The sequence below is a fragment of the Choloepus didactylus genome, chromosome 8, assembly GCF_015220235.1.
Source record: "Choloepus didactylus isolate mChoDid1 chromosome 8, mChoDid1.pri, whole genome shotgun sequence".
NCBI lineage: Eukaryota > Metazoa > Chordata > Mammalia > Pilosa > Megalonychidae > Choloepus > Choloepus didactylus.
The window spans coordinates 50,112,990-50,127,877 of NC_051314.1; the positions used below are offsets into that span (position 1 = coordinate 50,112,990).

Below are 14,888 nucleotides of genomic sequence, written 5' to 3' on the forward strand. Positions count from 1 at the left end.
ACAGTATGGTATCACTGATGGTGTCACTGATTATCTTGTATACTCTTCTTAGGAGTATTTTTATTCATATGAAAACAAATTACTTCTGATTTAGTAATACTAAATGCAGCCCATTTATTCCACAGAAATCTCTCTTAAACTTGCCTTTTATGGAGCATAAATGAAAAAACCATGCCTTTGGTGGGAAAAAAAAAGATTAGGAATTGCTTCTCTAATTGAACCTCTTTAAATTTATGGGGAAAAAAAAAACCCAACAACAACAAAAATATAGAAAGACAGGACAAGAAGGATTATGCAACTTGTGCAAGAACACACATCAAGTCAGTAATAAAGTGAAGCTCCAGTATTATTTTTACTACATCCTAGAGTTTTCCTCATTTCTCCCAATCATCATTTGCCAAGAGAGTTAATAAACTCTAGAAAGTATGCCAGTTAGCAGAAATATTAAATACATAAAGTTCAAAAAACTGTCAAATTGAAAATAGAATCTGCATGTACCATGCTTTATCAGAAGCTGAATCAAAATCAAGATTAAAACAAATCAAAACTATTTGCTATATCATCAAAAATATTTTTCCCTAAAACTTGAAACTTAACATAAGTAATCCTTTTTTCTTTTATATCCTACTAAATATTTAATTTTAAAAAGATAATTTCCCCATTTGATTATTAGTTGTTTTAATAATTTAAAAGTCAATATATTTAAAATCCACAAGAGTAAGTAGACCTCATGTATCACTCACTTCTGTTTTTAGATAAACTCCAGATTCTTAAACATAGTATTTTCTCTTTCTTTCTTCTATGGAATAAATAAAGCATTTATTTGCAAGCTTCTCTCATGAGGTCCCATCTACTAGCTGGTACATAAAGCTATATGCTATTTTTCAAACACTGAGCATTTCATCATCCTCTGTAAATATACAGGGTCCGTTTCAATTTATCCCTTTGGAAGTAGACCAACAGAAGATTTTTATCTTTATACATACACTATTTAAATTTGAAAAAAATTATAGAAATTGTTTCCATAGCACTTATCACCAACCTGAAATATTACTTATTAACTCACCTATCAGTTTATCTTATACCACTGGAATATAAGCTCTACGGTAAATATTTGTTGTTGAATGAAATTCCACTATTTATATAACCATTTTCTATTTGTTGGTTCTAATTTTTTGCTATTATAAATAAACAGCACAATTATTAAACAGGTAAAAACACCTTCATTTGAGAGCATTTATCATGAAGCTTATATTCTAGTAGGCTAATATATACAATAAAAAATAAGCAAGTAACTGTGTAATATGTCAGGTTGGTGATAAATCCAATGAAGAAAATAACTGAGTTGAAAATACAGAGTGTCAGGAGGAGGTAGGGGATATTTTAGATGGTGCTGTCAGGAAAGGAAGCATGTAAGCCCTGAATTAAGTGGGGGAGAGAGTTCTATGGTTATTTAGTGAAAGATCATTCCAGGCAGGGGAAATAGCAAGTGCAAAGGCCCTGAAAGGAATGGGGAAGTGACACAGTCTGACTTATGTTTCAGAGGATGATGTAGCTCTTGCGGGGAACGTACACTGTAGGAAGGCAAGTGGCAAATAGGGAATCCAGCAAGGAGACTTTTTCAGTAGTTCAGGCAAAAAATGGTAAGGGCTATATTATGGGTTGAATTATGTTCCCCAAAAAGATATGTCAAAGTCCTAACTCCTGGTACCTATGAATGTGGCCTTATTTGGAAATAGGGTCATCAGAGATGGAATTACAGTTAACACAAATTCTTACTGGAGTAGGCTGGACCTTAATCCAATATGACTAGTGTCCTATTAGAAGGGAAGGAGAGAGATAAACACAGAAAGAAGAAGGCCATGTGACAGCAGAGGCAGAGACTGAAGTGCTGGAGCTGCAGCCAAGCACCAAGGATTACAGCAACCAGCAGATGCTAGAAGAGAAAAGGAAGGATTTCCTCCTACAGCTTTCAGAGGAAGCATGGCACTGCTGACACCTTGGTTTCAGACTTCTAGCCTTCAGAACCATGAGACACCCCATTTGTGATACTTTGTTAAGGCAGCTCTAGGAAACTAAGAGAGCTTAGATAGGGTGTTTAGTAATAGGAGTCATAAGAAGTGGTGAGATTTGGGACATATTTTGATGATAATGATGGAGGGATGTGGCCTGTGAGAGACAGGAATCTAGGATGACATCAAGCTTTTTCTTCTTACTCACTGGAAGAATGGAAGTGCCTTAAATTGCTTTAGGATGACTATATGTTACAGAATAACACAATGACCCATTAAAAACCATTTTTCCAAAAGGCCAATGTCATAAAATGCTTCTGATTTAAAGTTAAGGCATGAAATGAAAAGGCAGGATATAAACTTGTGTACCTGGTATAAGCTTATCTGCGTTAATATGTAGTCAAATAGACATACAGGCAGAAATGGTTCCAAATGGTAACAGGATTTTTTACATAATAGGGCCATGAATAATTTTCACTGTGTTACTTTCATTATTGTTTTCTAATGTAACAACACATTCATAGACAGAAAAAATAAATATTTTAATGAATAAATTGACTATCCAAGAAGATGCTACAAGTAATTGAGTGGCCATGTCATTGAAGAGGAAAGGAATTTTATGCATTTTAATATTAAATTTTGTTTGTATACCCATCTATTTTATCTAAGAAAAACTCATGACTAAGTTAATTTAGAATAAATGATTTAGGAAAATTACCACTTTCTGCAGTTTGGAAGAGAAATGGCTCACTAAACATTCCAATGCCAGCACTGTTTTCAGCAGCAACCTAGAATAAGCAAAAACGGTTAAATTCAAGCACTGTACTCTCTAAATACACAGAATCTGAAATAATAAAACTTGACTTGTTTGTAAGGTGTATACTAAGGCTACTTTTTCCACTAATGCCTAAAATACTCCCAAGGTAAAATGGAGATACACATTTCCGTTTTCCCTAAGGATATATTTGCAGCACAGTTTGATTCAACAGATTTCCCCAGATTCCTAATGGAGAAATTAATAATCAGGTATTTATAGTCTATTAATAATTATAATAATAACAATAACTATTAACTTGGCAACTTCTGTGTACCAGGCAATCTACTGGGGACATTAACGCATCTCATTTTATGCCTATAACCAATAAATGAGGTATTATTATCAACACCTTACAGATAAGAGATCAGTTGAGAGAGGTTATGAACTTGCTCAAGATGACGTAAAAATAAGAAGTAGAAACAGAATTCAGTTGACGTTGGGATTATTTCCAAAAATCAATCTCTTCCTACTATATCCATATGTGTAAGACATTATAATTATTTCTGCAATAAATACAGGAGACCATACAAATGTTTGTCTTCAGAGTTTACAATTTAATCAGGCAAATAAATATTTGAGAAAACTATTTTAAAACATTAGGTAGGTCTAATTAATAATTTAAACTAAGTATTCTGGAATTTTAAAAATGCAAAAATTCTTTTTTTTACTAGAATAGTCTAGTCAAACTACTGAAACAGGCAAAGGAAGTGTTATAAATGAGAAAAAGTGGGAATTGGGCTCTGATTTCCTAATTCAGACTGAGATGACCTAGCTTTAAGAGGAGAGAAAAGGGCAGTGTGGAAGATGAACACAGAGGTCACAAATGTGCAAACTATGTTTTGGTAAATTTAAGTGAAATGCAATGCCCTGACTGTATCTCGTGTTAGACTGTTGTTCTTGAGAATAGGGGAAAAAATTCCCAATACTGTCTCAATGTCCAGCAATGGAGTAATGGAAGGTAAAATGTGTACAACTGTTTCAGGAGCATGGAAGTCCTTACCTATGAAGACAAAAAAGCAAATTTTTCTCTTTAGAAATTAACTTACTGAAAATGAAAGTACTAAAATGTGCAATCATGAGATAAAGGCTCTATTTCTAGTCCTATCATTGAATAGCTGTAGTAAAGTACCAAGTATTTCTAGGTCCCAGTCAGATTTCTACAGGTTTCCCATTTTTTATGTCATTCCCCTAACCCTCCCCTCCATTTAAAAAAATGTCTAGTATTCTTAACACGAATTTTTTCACACTCAAATAAATGGAAGAATGTGAATATGTAACTTCTTCCTTTGTCTCTTTCTATTTAGCATCTCTTTCTCAGAAATTAAGATTGCTGATATAGAACCCTTATCACCCTAAACGAATATAAAGGGATCCTTTCCTTTGGGCTGGATTCTTTTCCTTGCACACAGAGAGAAGGGAAAAGGCAAAAATAAGAGGAAAATCCAATATGGTCACAATTAGGAGAAACACGCAAAGGTTGCCATCACTTGACAGAGTGGAAAACCTCTGGACATACTACCTAATATAGTTAATTCATCTAGCAAACACATATTTGCAAAATCTCTTGTGTTACAGACCATGTGAAAGTTCTGGGTATTTGAGCATCTATGTCTGAGGATCATAGTCTGACAAAAGACACAGGCATGTAAACAAATAAAACCTTCAAGTCATCTTGCTGAAAGGGGTCTCGTTTTGGATGGAAGACTTTCTGGGAAAAGCAAATGGATATTTTAGGACTCTGGAGAGTTTCTGAACAAAATAGACAAGGTTATCTTATCCCTGACATTACTACAAAATTAAGTTACTCACTGAGAGACTGCCTTTGTCAGTTCTCTTTATAATTCACCTTCTTATCAAACAATAGCCAGTCTTACTACCTAAGACTTATTTTACTTAAAAATACCTAACACAGTTGAAAGTCTACACCACCCTACACTAATCCAACCTTCTAATAACATCCTGTATATTTTTAGGCTTTATCACCTTCTCATAATGTTCTTGTCCCAGGTACTCTCCGACATTTTCCTTATTCCAACTTTGCTGATACAGTGGTACTATGCCAAAGATAGCCAAAGATTGTGTTCAATAAATCTGTATTCATAAAATCTAGAATTTTAGCTCTGGAGGAAACTTGGAGAACATCTCCACCCAGAGTGATAAAAGCATTTGGTGATGACCTACTGGTGAAAACGTTAAGGCACACTTAGACCTTAGCACTATAAGTCACAGTCAAGAATCTTAAGCTCTTGCAAGTGCCATGACTGGAATCAGACAAACTGAGTTTAAATTGCAATTTAGCAATTTAACTGAGATTTGGGTAATTTACCTAACTGTGCTGAATCGCATTTTCTTTGTCTTTAAAATGGGAATAATGTATCTATATCATAGGATTGTTTGGGGGACTAAGTGAAATAACACATGTAAAGTACATAACAGGATTTCCCCTCCAGTGTTACTTATACTGAAGATATCAAATGCCACACACCAAAAACCCTTTGGAATTCTATGTGGTCTAACATTTATTTGAACAGAGTAAAGGTCACAACAATGATTTATAAGCTGTGGGATGAAAAAGGAGAATAGGGACTTCCCAATAGGCCTGAAATAAGAGAATTCAAATGAAAAAAATAAACTCCATAAAGATAGATATAAGCAGAACCAGGTTGGCTAAGCCACCTTTCTATCAGCAATAGCTTCTTAAATCACATTAAAATGTAATTTTTACTTATTACCCTCTTATAGCCTATTTTATCCTATAAATAAATTTGATTATGTGCATATGATATAAAATATTTACACTTAAGACTTTTTAGATAAGGCAAAGTTAGAGAAAGGTTGCCTACTCTTTAACCCATGTTTCTACAATGAAATGGCCATCACAGATCTTTGATCTTGACCTTCGCCTAAGTAAAAGTTGTATTTTCTTTCCTCATTTGGAGGATCTGTACTATTGGCATATGCTCCCTGGTTCAGCTCATGTTCTTTGATTCAGCAAATAGTTGTATTTCCCATAACAAAAATCTCCCTAGAAAGTCTTTCTTTGTCACCATTTCTACGGTAGAAAGCCATCCCAGGTTTGTATGAACACAGGTACACTGATATTACAGATTTTCTTCTCTATACTCTGTATATTCAAGGTTCAAAGAACACATTGATATTATGTTGAAAGAGGTAGAGGCCAGAAATAAATCTAAATTCCTTATCACTCCCTAGAAATATCATAATTATATCTTAATTGTATATATTTTCATATGGCCTAATTGATTAAGGAGTTTTTAGATGGGCTTTTCTTCACTTAATTTTCAAACATGATATCTTGATATTTTGCCTATTTAATATTTTGTGAAGGACTAAAAAAAATTGTAAACAAAAAAGTACAGTAAGTGCTCAATAATATTGGTTGAATTGAATTCATGATTCTTACAGAAACTGATTCTTTAGAAACTTTCAAACCAACATCCAAAATTCCAGTAATAGGTTTGCAAATGCAACAGGGTTAAAAGAAAAATAACAAGGCTAACTGCAAGATTAATCAAAAAGTGGAATACTTTCACTTATAAAGCCTAAAGACATTTAAAAAGTCACTAAGCTAAAGCTTTCTAAAATAAATTATATAAACATAAAAATTGCAATGAGAAGAGATTACATTTGATCATTTTTATGAGTCCAGGTAGGAGTTAAGGCCGTGACTCAGAAAATCATTTGTCACTTTCTGCATTCAGCTGTAAAGGCTTGACCAGGTATGAAAAGCACCTTTACTTTGAAAATGGATGAAATATTTCCATACTATGTAATTATTTACGAAATAGTTACCTTGATTTCATACGTCGTTCCAGGATTAAGATTGGTAAGAAGAACTTCCAGACTGTCTGGCTTTGCTCTAACTTGTGTATACACTGTTTGCATCCATGGGCAAACTTCCTTATATTTAACAATGTAAGATATAATCCTTCCATTTGGGTTAGGTGGTGTATTCCAAGAGAGAAGAATCCCAGCAGATCCGACTCTTTCCCCTGCTAGGAAGACTGGAGGCCCTGGTTCTATAAAAACAAAATTCCTTTGTAGAAAGGTAAAAAAGATTGTTGTACTTTCACAATTATATGCAAGAAAAGTATTTTCAAATGTAGACTTTTGAAATTCCCAAACTCTATAGATCTCTTATTGTGAGTTTATCCTCCCTGGATTTCTGCTACTAAAAAAACAAAAAGAGTAAATATTTTGGGGAATACCAGAAACATTCTTTTGTAAGAATGTAAAAAATGGAATGCTATGAAATACTACATACCAAATAAACTTTTGATGCCAAATAATTTTTTTAAAAGAAACTCATTTCATGCCAGGCTTACACACAAAAGCTAAGAAAATAAGAAACAGCCTTATGAATTGAGTAATTCTTCCTAAGCAAGTGTAGCAAGCTTAATATTTTCATAAGTCTGTATTATATAATATTATATAAATACTAACATTAATGGACTCTCTGATCCATTTCACAAACAGGTATAGAGTAATTATCTTTACTCTTCCAAAATAAAGGAAGCTAAAGAACAAGTAGAGCAGAGGTTCTGAACAGATCACTTTCTTAAGTTTCCATTCTGCTTCAATTACTAAACTGTTTCCCATGCATATAATGCACATATTGCCAACAAGTATTTCCATCCAATAGCTTTATTCTGACTCAAAATACTTCATTTTTTAAAATAATTTAAAGCATACTTACTTGTTGTATTTGTTGTCACTGCTCTACTAACAGGTAAACTGTACGTTGTAGCAGAAACAGAAGAAATGGTTACATTGTACCTAGTGCCAGGAATAGCATTGGAAATATCAACCTAGAACACCAAAAATAATCAGGTGTGTTAAAACTCTTTCTAGATAGCAAAAGGGCTAAAATGATCAATCTATCACTATTAAAAGGTTAAGTAACAATCATATAGCTCTGAACTGTTTAAAATATAATAAAATCCATATTATTGTAAAATATAAATATATTATATCATATAACTAACAAATTTTATGTAATAAAAAATTACAAAACAGCTTTATCAATGACTAAATTAATATTTCTAATGAGCCTAGTTCATTGTCTAAGAAACAGCTGAGTCTTAAGAAGTCTACAGCCCATTGCTAATCCCTTACTTTTAAGAGAGTATTTGAAATACCTGTGTCTCTGAAGTTCCAATAAAAAGTAAAAGAAAAATGATAAGAAAATCCATCATTATTACATTTTTCAGGCAGTAGAATCACGTTGATGGCTCTGGAGAGAAATGTTGCCTGCATTAATGATTTAAAGACAGATCCTCCTGGCAAGTTCACAATTAATGAGCCTGGATTACTCAATAGCTCTGCCCTTTCTTTGTTAAACTATTCATGAACCCTTGGATGGCTGGCTGTAGGTTCAGGGTAGATTTAAAAAAAAAAAAAAAAAGGCATAGACGTTGCTAAGGTAACAGTCCAATGATGGCTGAAACCTACACTCATCAATTTGGCACCAATGTTTTTGCCTTCATCTTGTGCTTTAAAAAAAACTTAAAGGAGTATGTTTTCATGGTGGATGAATTTCATAAAGAAATTTCCTCTTAGGACCAAATATAACTAACAAGCTGGCTTGGAAAGTATGATATAATGAAAACTATACCTGATACTCTCCACCTCCAAGATCTTTGATAGTAACAAAGCCACTGTCAGGAACAAGATCTACATGATACCTTTCCACATGACCAGAGGACAGGCTCCAATGCAGAGAAAAGAAATGTGCGGAAATATTGAAGGCTTTAAGTTTCTCAGGTTTTTCCGGTTCTGATATTGGAAAATAGAGGTTTAAAATATAATTATTCTTCTAAAGTTTCAAAGAGAAAATGAAAACCAATACTCTAACGGTTAGGTTACAAAATAACCTCATTGTTAGAAAGCATTGAGTCCCTTAAATGATCTCTAACTACATGCAGGTGTTAACCATATATGTCTTTAACAATGCCGAGTTTTTAAGTATGATTATCAGAAATAATATATCAATTTATGTATCTGTTTCTAGGATATTTCTTATCTGCAAAAATCTGTTGGTCGACTAGTTGTTTTTTTTTTTTTGAAAGCTTCTTACTGAAAAAGTAATTTTTTTGAAAACAAAGTACAAACGATTTATCTTATTATTCAGACATTCGCCAAACAGAAGAAGATAATTAAAACAAAAAGTGTAACCAAAATCTGTCAAATTATCTAAAGGGTAAACATTCCTGAAAAAATAGTTGGCTAGATGTTTCTCTAGTAAAAAAGATAAGTTTGTATATTGGAAATGAAATATGATTGATTTAAAAGAAGCACTGATTGTCCCGGCCATCACAACCATTTTTCTACCTTTTCTAAGGTTTTTTGCTTTTCTAAGGTTTTGTTTATGTTGCCTGTACCTCCGGGAAGGGAGTTTTCCACATAAAGTTCTTCTGATTGGTGGCCAATAAGCCAGATTTTTACTCGTCCTTATCTTCATTGCAGATTCCAGACAAAGAATATATGAGCAGGGGGAGAGACTGCAGAGCCAAGCAGGGAACAACATACCTTTTACAATAATCTAACACTATTCCCAAACGAAAAGAGTCTGGCATTAATCACTGAACTCTCTTTAACATTTTAAAACCTCATTACCAGGGATGATTTGAAAGAGGATATAGTAAAAAACAAAAAATACATTTCCTAACAAAATTAATAGAGTGTAGTGCATAAATAGAAATCTTGTAACAGGTCTATTTCTTAGTATTTGTTGGGAGCGGGTATTCAAACTGTTTTTTCTTTACCTCCTTTGAGAGTGTTCTTTATTGTTTATAATATGCAACCTTTTATTCAGTACTCTAACCTGGTATCCTTTGATCAGTTTCCACCCAAACATCCTCTAAATACAAACATTTCCCTGGCATCACTACCAAATTGTCCATGTAGCAAACACTGAAGTTTGTTTATAACTCTTTACAAATATTGTAAACCCAAAGTAAAAGATAAAAGAAATACCCAGGTTAAGAAGGGTGGAATTATTGTATGTAGCTGCTAGCATTTTTCCTGGATTATTCTATACAAATATCTATGTGCTCTGCATTCTCAAGCTTGAGAGAAAAGAGTTTGATTCTCCTCACCAGCCCATGTTAAAATAGACAAAAGTCTACTATGACTCATCAGCCCAACCAACAACTATTCACATGGGCTGATTTATGTGACGATTGATAAGATTAACCAGGAAATCCTGGGAAATGACTAAAATCTACAAAGACCTGGGGTGAGAGTTTGGAAGAAAAAGGAAGATGTGAGAAATGAAGGGCTGGTAACCAAATCAGTGGTTAATGTGGGATGTGGTTTCCTGGACTGTGGTTTGGGATCACACACTGAAGGACTCTCAGCTGGTGGGGTGGGGAGGAGTATGTCTCACCAAGAGGCAGAAGAATGTATTTGTCTGAAAATTTGCCAATTTGATCAAGAGGAAAGTCTCTGTGAGAAAATGATGGGTAAGGAAAGACATGAAAGGATGAACAGAAAGCAGCTTCAGGAGAATTTATTTGGTCAAGATCTTTCAAAGCAGAGTGGATGAAAGTTTTGGAAATGGAAATAATCTGGAGGATGTGAGAAAAGCCAAAATGAGTTTCCAGGGTCCAATGAAAAAGAGGGAGAATAGTCTGATGATCACAAAAGCCAAAATAAAGATTGTAGATTCTTTTTCTCCTAAATGCAGTGGGAAGCCATGGAAGTATTTTAAGCAGGAAAGAAGTCTGACTTGGATTTTTGTTTTAAATGATCATTCTGGAATATGGTAAATGAATTGAAGGGAGATAATAATGTCAGTGGGAAGGTTCTTTGGTAGGATACGGTGGGAGTCTGGGCAGAGAGGAGGGAAACTTGGCCTCAGATGAAGGTGGTGGAGATGAATGATGCTTAGATCCTTACAGAAAAGTGCAGCTTTCTGGACATGAGCTGGGAGACTCAACTGGCTAAAAACAGAGTCCATGATAGACATATGATTTACACTCCATGGAGTTTAACCTCTCAGAAGTTAGGGAAATATAAGACAAAAATACTAATCTCAACCTAATTCTTATCAACCAATAAAAATCAGATCTGAAGAGGAAATTTCTGGAGTTATAAGAGAAAAAATATCACAGTACTTCAATTTCAGTAGGACTAACAAAAGTCTTAGTTAGATGTTTACTCAAGACCTGAATTTCCCAAAAGCTAATCTTAGAACCCTAAATCTTGAACATTTAATAGATGTTTTCTGATCAAACCACTTTGTCAATTTTTTTTAAGTTAAACAGCTTTTGTGCAAGATTTCTCAGAGCCTTAAATATAAAAACGTACTTGTGATTTCTTAAAATATTGGTGTCCAACAGAAATATAATGTGAGCCACATATGTAACTTTAAATTTTCTAATAATCAGATTTTAAAAAGTAAAAAAAGGAAATAATTGAAATTAATTTTAATATCTATCTTATTTAACCAATATATAAAAACCTTATTATTCAACATGTAATCAATAGAAAAATGTTATTTAAGTAGTTCATATTTTTTTCACACTATATCTTTGAAATCTGGTGTGAAATTTATGCTTTTAGCATATCTTAATTTAGACCAGCCACATTTCAAGTCCCAATAGCAAAATGTTGCTGGTTGCTATATACTAGACAGTGCAGATCTAGAGCATTTCCTAACTTTTTTCCTTGGCATTTCACTTAGCTTACATAAATTGTATTTTGAGAAGCTGAAAGAAAAAAAAAACAAAAATATGATCCCATGGTTAGTGTATTTAAAGAAAATAGCTCAAAAGAGTTGGGAGGACCTCAAAAACAGAATTCTGATACAAACTACATTACATTATTTTTTGAGAATGAGAATAAGAAGAGATCCAAAATGGAAGAACATTCTGACTCTCAAAAGGTTATATATAAAGCTAGACAAAAATGTCACATGCCTCAGAATATCCCCAAATAAGTGGCACATATCTATCAAAACAGTATCAAGAAAACAGAAACCTACGATGGACAGATATTTTAAAATTAAATGCTAAGACTTAAAAAAAAAGTTTCATTACCATTCTTAATTTTATTTATATCTCCTGTGTGTCAACGTTGTATCTGCTAAGCTTCGAATATTTCATGTAAATCTTTCTGTGATTATATCAGAGGTTGGACATAATATTTGGTATATCTGAAAATGAGACACTCAAACATAAGATACAAAATAATGAGAACTAACTCTTGGCAAGTTTATGATATACTATTCACTTGCTAAGCACTTTCAAGTATTAATTTATGTATCATTCACAACAATTCCACAATTTGGTTACTAGTATTTCCATTTAAAAATGATAAAAAAGAGGAACAAGGACTTTCAGTAATCTCACCAAGGCCTCATAGCTAATGGGGGGTAGAGCCGGGATGTGAACAGAGATGCACTGTCCTCAGAGCTCAAGCTTCAATGACTACAATAACTGTGTGCAATTCTAACCCTCACAAAGTGGCCTACAAATAACAATTGATTAAAAAAAAAAAAAACCTGAATGAATGAATGAATTAACATGTTAGCAGGGATTCTAGCACTAAACAGATAATCTATAATTTTCCTGTCAAGTCTAAGATTATGATTTGAAGTAACCCGAATTTAAGCATGAGTTTATCTAAATATGTCCTATGTCAAGGCAACATATACTTATCAAGTGCCTATAGCTTCCTCATTTGCCTTTTCTAAATAGGATAGGTATAAATTATAAATAAACGAAACGTACTCTAAGAAGTCATCATTATATTGGGTGCCACAAGGATCTAAAAAAAGTCAGTTTCTAGTAGAGGAACTGGGCACAGGCTCTGGAGATAGACTACTGAGGTGCAAATCCAGCTCTACCACATAAATAAAACTTACACAAAATATTTAACCTCTCTGTACATTACTGACCTCCTCTATGTAGGGGTAGTAATATTGCTACCTCATGTATCATGAGAATAAAATTCAAGAATAAAAGTTAAGACGTGTAAAGTGTCTAGAAGACCACGTGGTACATAGCACGAGCTTAGTCAATGTAAGCTATTTACATAGCTTAATAGCTATTGTTATTTTTATTATCTTTCTTTATAAACCCCAGTCATCAGTTAGTAAAACCATCATGTCAGCATGTTTTCCCACTTCCTTTTATCATATTCATTTGCCAATTCTCTGCTCAACTCCCACAGTGACTTTATTTACCTACCAATTCTCTTAAAACCTTCACCTAAATCAATTAAACATAGAATAGTAGGTTCCTACTATTTCATAAAACTCTCTTTTCTTTAATTAAAATAACCACTGCTATTCCATATCTTCTATGAAACTTTCCTGATATTGACATTACCATGGTTACTTTCCCCCCACCCAATTCTGTCTAAATGAGCAAATCTGGTCACTCATACTGACTACTCTATAGTCTGTACCTGTGCATAAGCAAATCATTTTATTTGTCATATTTTTTCTCAGTCTTTTCTCAGTGGTCTATTTGATCTTTGTATCCATCTACACAGACCAGTGTTTAGTAAGAACCACTGGTGATTTTTGCCTCCTAGAGGACATTTGGCAATTTCTGGGGAAAATGATTGTCACAACTGGGAAATGGTACTGGCATTTAGTGAATAGAAGCCAGGGATGCTGCTAAATATCCTACAGGCAGAGAACAGCCATCTACAACAGAGAATCACGTGGCCCAAAATGTCAGTAGTGCTGAGGTTTAGAAACCTTCCCAGGGACTAAAACTTGTAGAGTGGGTGCAATTTTAATGTGTTTGTGTACTTTAATTATCATAACAACGCGAAGAAAAAGACGTTCATATTATTAAAGATAGGTGTTTTTTTAAAAAACAGAAAAGATATATAGTGTCTATACATAACTACAAAGTACAATACAATCTTTAAGACCTCAAAGGACTCTCAGAAATCATCTAATCTAAATTTCTCAGAAACTTGATGCCCAAAGATATTAGGTAACTTACCCAATAGGATTCAGTTAATAAGTATCAAGTGCAGGATTAAAGCAGGCATATGAACTCTAAATGCATTTTTTCCCATTAAGATATGCATATCACACTTAGAAGAATAATAGTGTGTGTTGGGCAGGATAAGGGCCCTCCAAAGACGTCCACATATCTGGACATACCCTAGAACTTGTGAGTATGCTACATTGCATGGCAAAGGGGACACTGCAGGTTGAATTAAGGTTATGAATTTTAAAATAGGAAGATTATTCTGGGTTATCCAAGTGAGCCTTCTTTAATCACATGGGCCTTTAAAAGTGGAAGAGGAAGGCAAAAGTGTCAGAGTTGTGACAGGAAAAAAGGCAAGAGAGATTAGAAGGGTGAGTGGGACTCAACCTGCCTTTGCTGGCTTTAAAGCTGGACAAAGAGGATCACAGGCCAAGGAATGAAGCAGCCTTTAGAAGCTGGGAACAGCCCTCTGCTGATACCAGTAAGGAAATGGTGACCTCAGTCCTACAAACACAAGGAAGTGAATTCTGCCATCAACTGAGGCAAGCAAGTAAATGGATTCTCCCTTATAGCCTCCAGAAAGGAACACAGTACTGCCAACACCTTGAATTTAGCCCTGTGAGATCCATGTTGGATTTATTACTGTGAGATAATAAATTTGCATTATTTTAAGCCAACAAGTTTATGGTAATTTTTTACAGCGGCAATAAAAAACTAATATAGGGTGTAACAACCACATAGAACACAGCTATAGACTGATTTATCATCATATGTCTGCTTTGGTCATCTGTAGAATCCATGGTCTTACAGATCACTTAAGAGTAATTCTCATGTGTTATTGTTGCAATCATATTTAAATTATTGGCAATCATGTTGTGATCATGTTTAAATGCCTCTCAGCTTCATCTGGATTTAAAAATTATGCTTTGCATTACACAGAATAGAATTTTATTCTTTTCCGATATTAAAAAAACAAAACAAAACAAAAAATCTTACAATACTGAATTGCTTGTAGTTCCACAAATACATCATACTTAGTCACCGTAACTTCACAATGTTACATAGGTGGTTCCTTCTTTCCAT

The 14,888-nt window shown here is 33.8% G+C and overlaps 1 protein-coding gene across 3 annotated transcripts in view; it reads right to left on the minus strand.

The window, feature by feature from the left end:
* Window positions 1-11,940, minus strand: part of PTPRQ (protein tyrosine phosphatase receptor type Q) — a 217,499-nt gene extending 205,559 nt beyond the window's left edge. For 2 of the 3 annotated variants that reach the window (XM_037845989.1, XM_037845991.1), the window contains exons 1-4: window positions 7,989-8,068; window positions 7,547-7,658; window positions 6,643-6,869; window positions 2,731-2,800 (exon numbers count right to left, since the gene is read on the minus strand). In XM_037845989.1, the coding sequence (XP_037701917.1) occupies window positions 2,731-2,800; window positions 6,643-6,869; window positions 7,547-7,658; window positions 7,989-8,045 (466 nt within the window). In that variant the 5' untranslated portion in view covers window positions 8,046-8,068. Of the gene's footprint in view, window positions 1-2,730; window positions 2,801-6,642; window positions 6,870-7,546; window positions 7,659-7,988; window positions 8,069-11,891 lie in introns of those variants that run through there. The other variant, XM_037845990.1, reaches the window with a different exon arrangement.
* Between the last annotated feature and the right edge of the window lie 2,948 nt (window positions 11,941-14,888).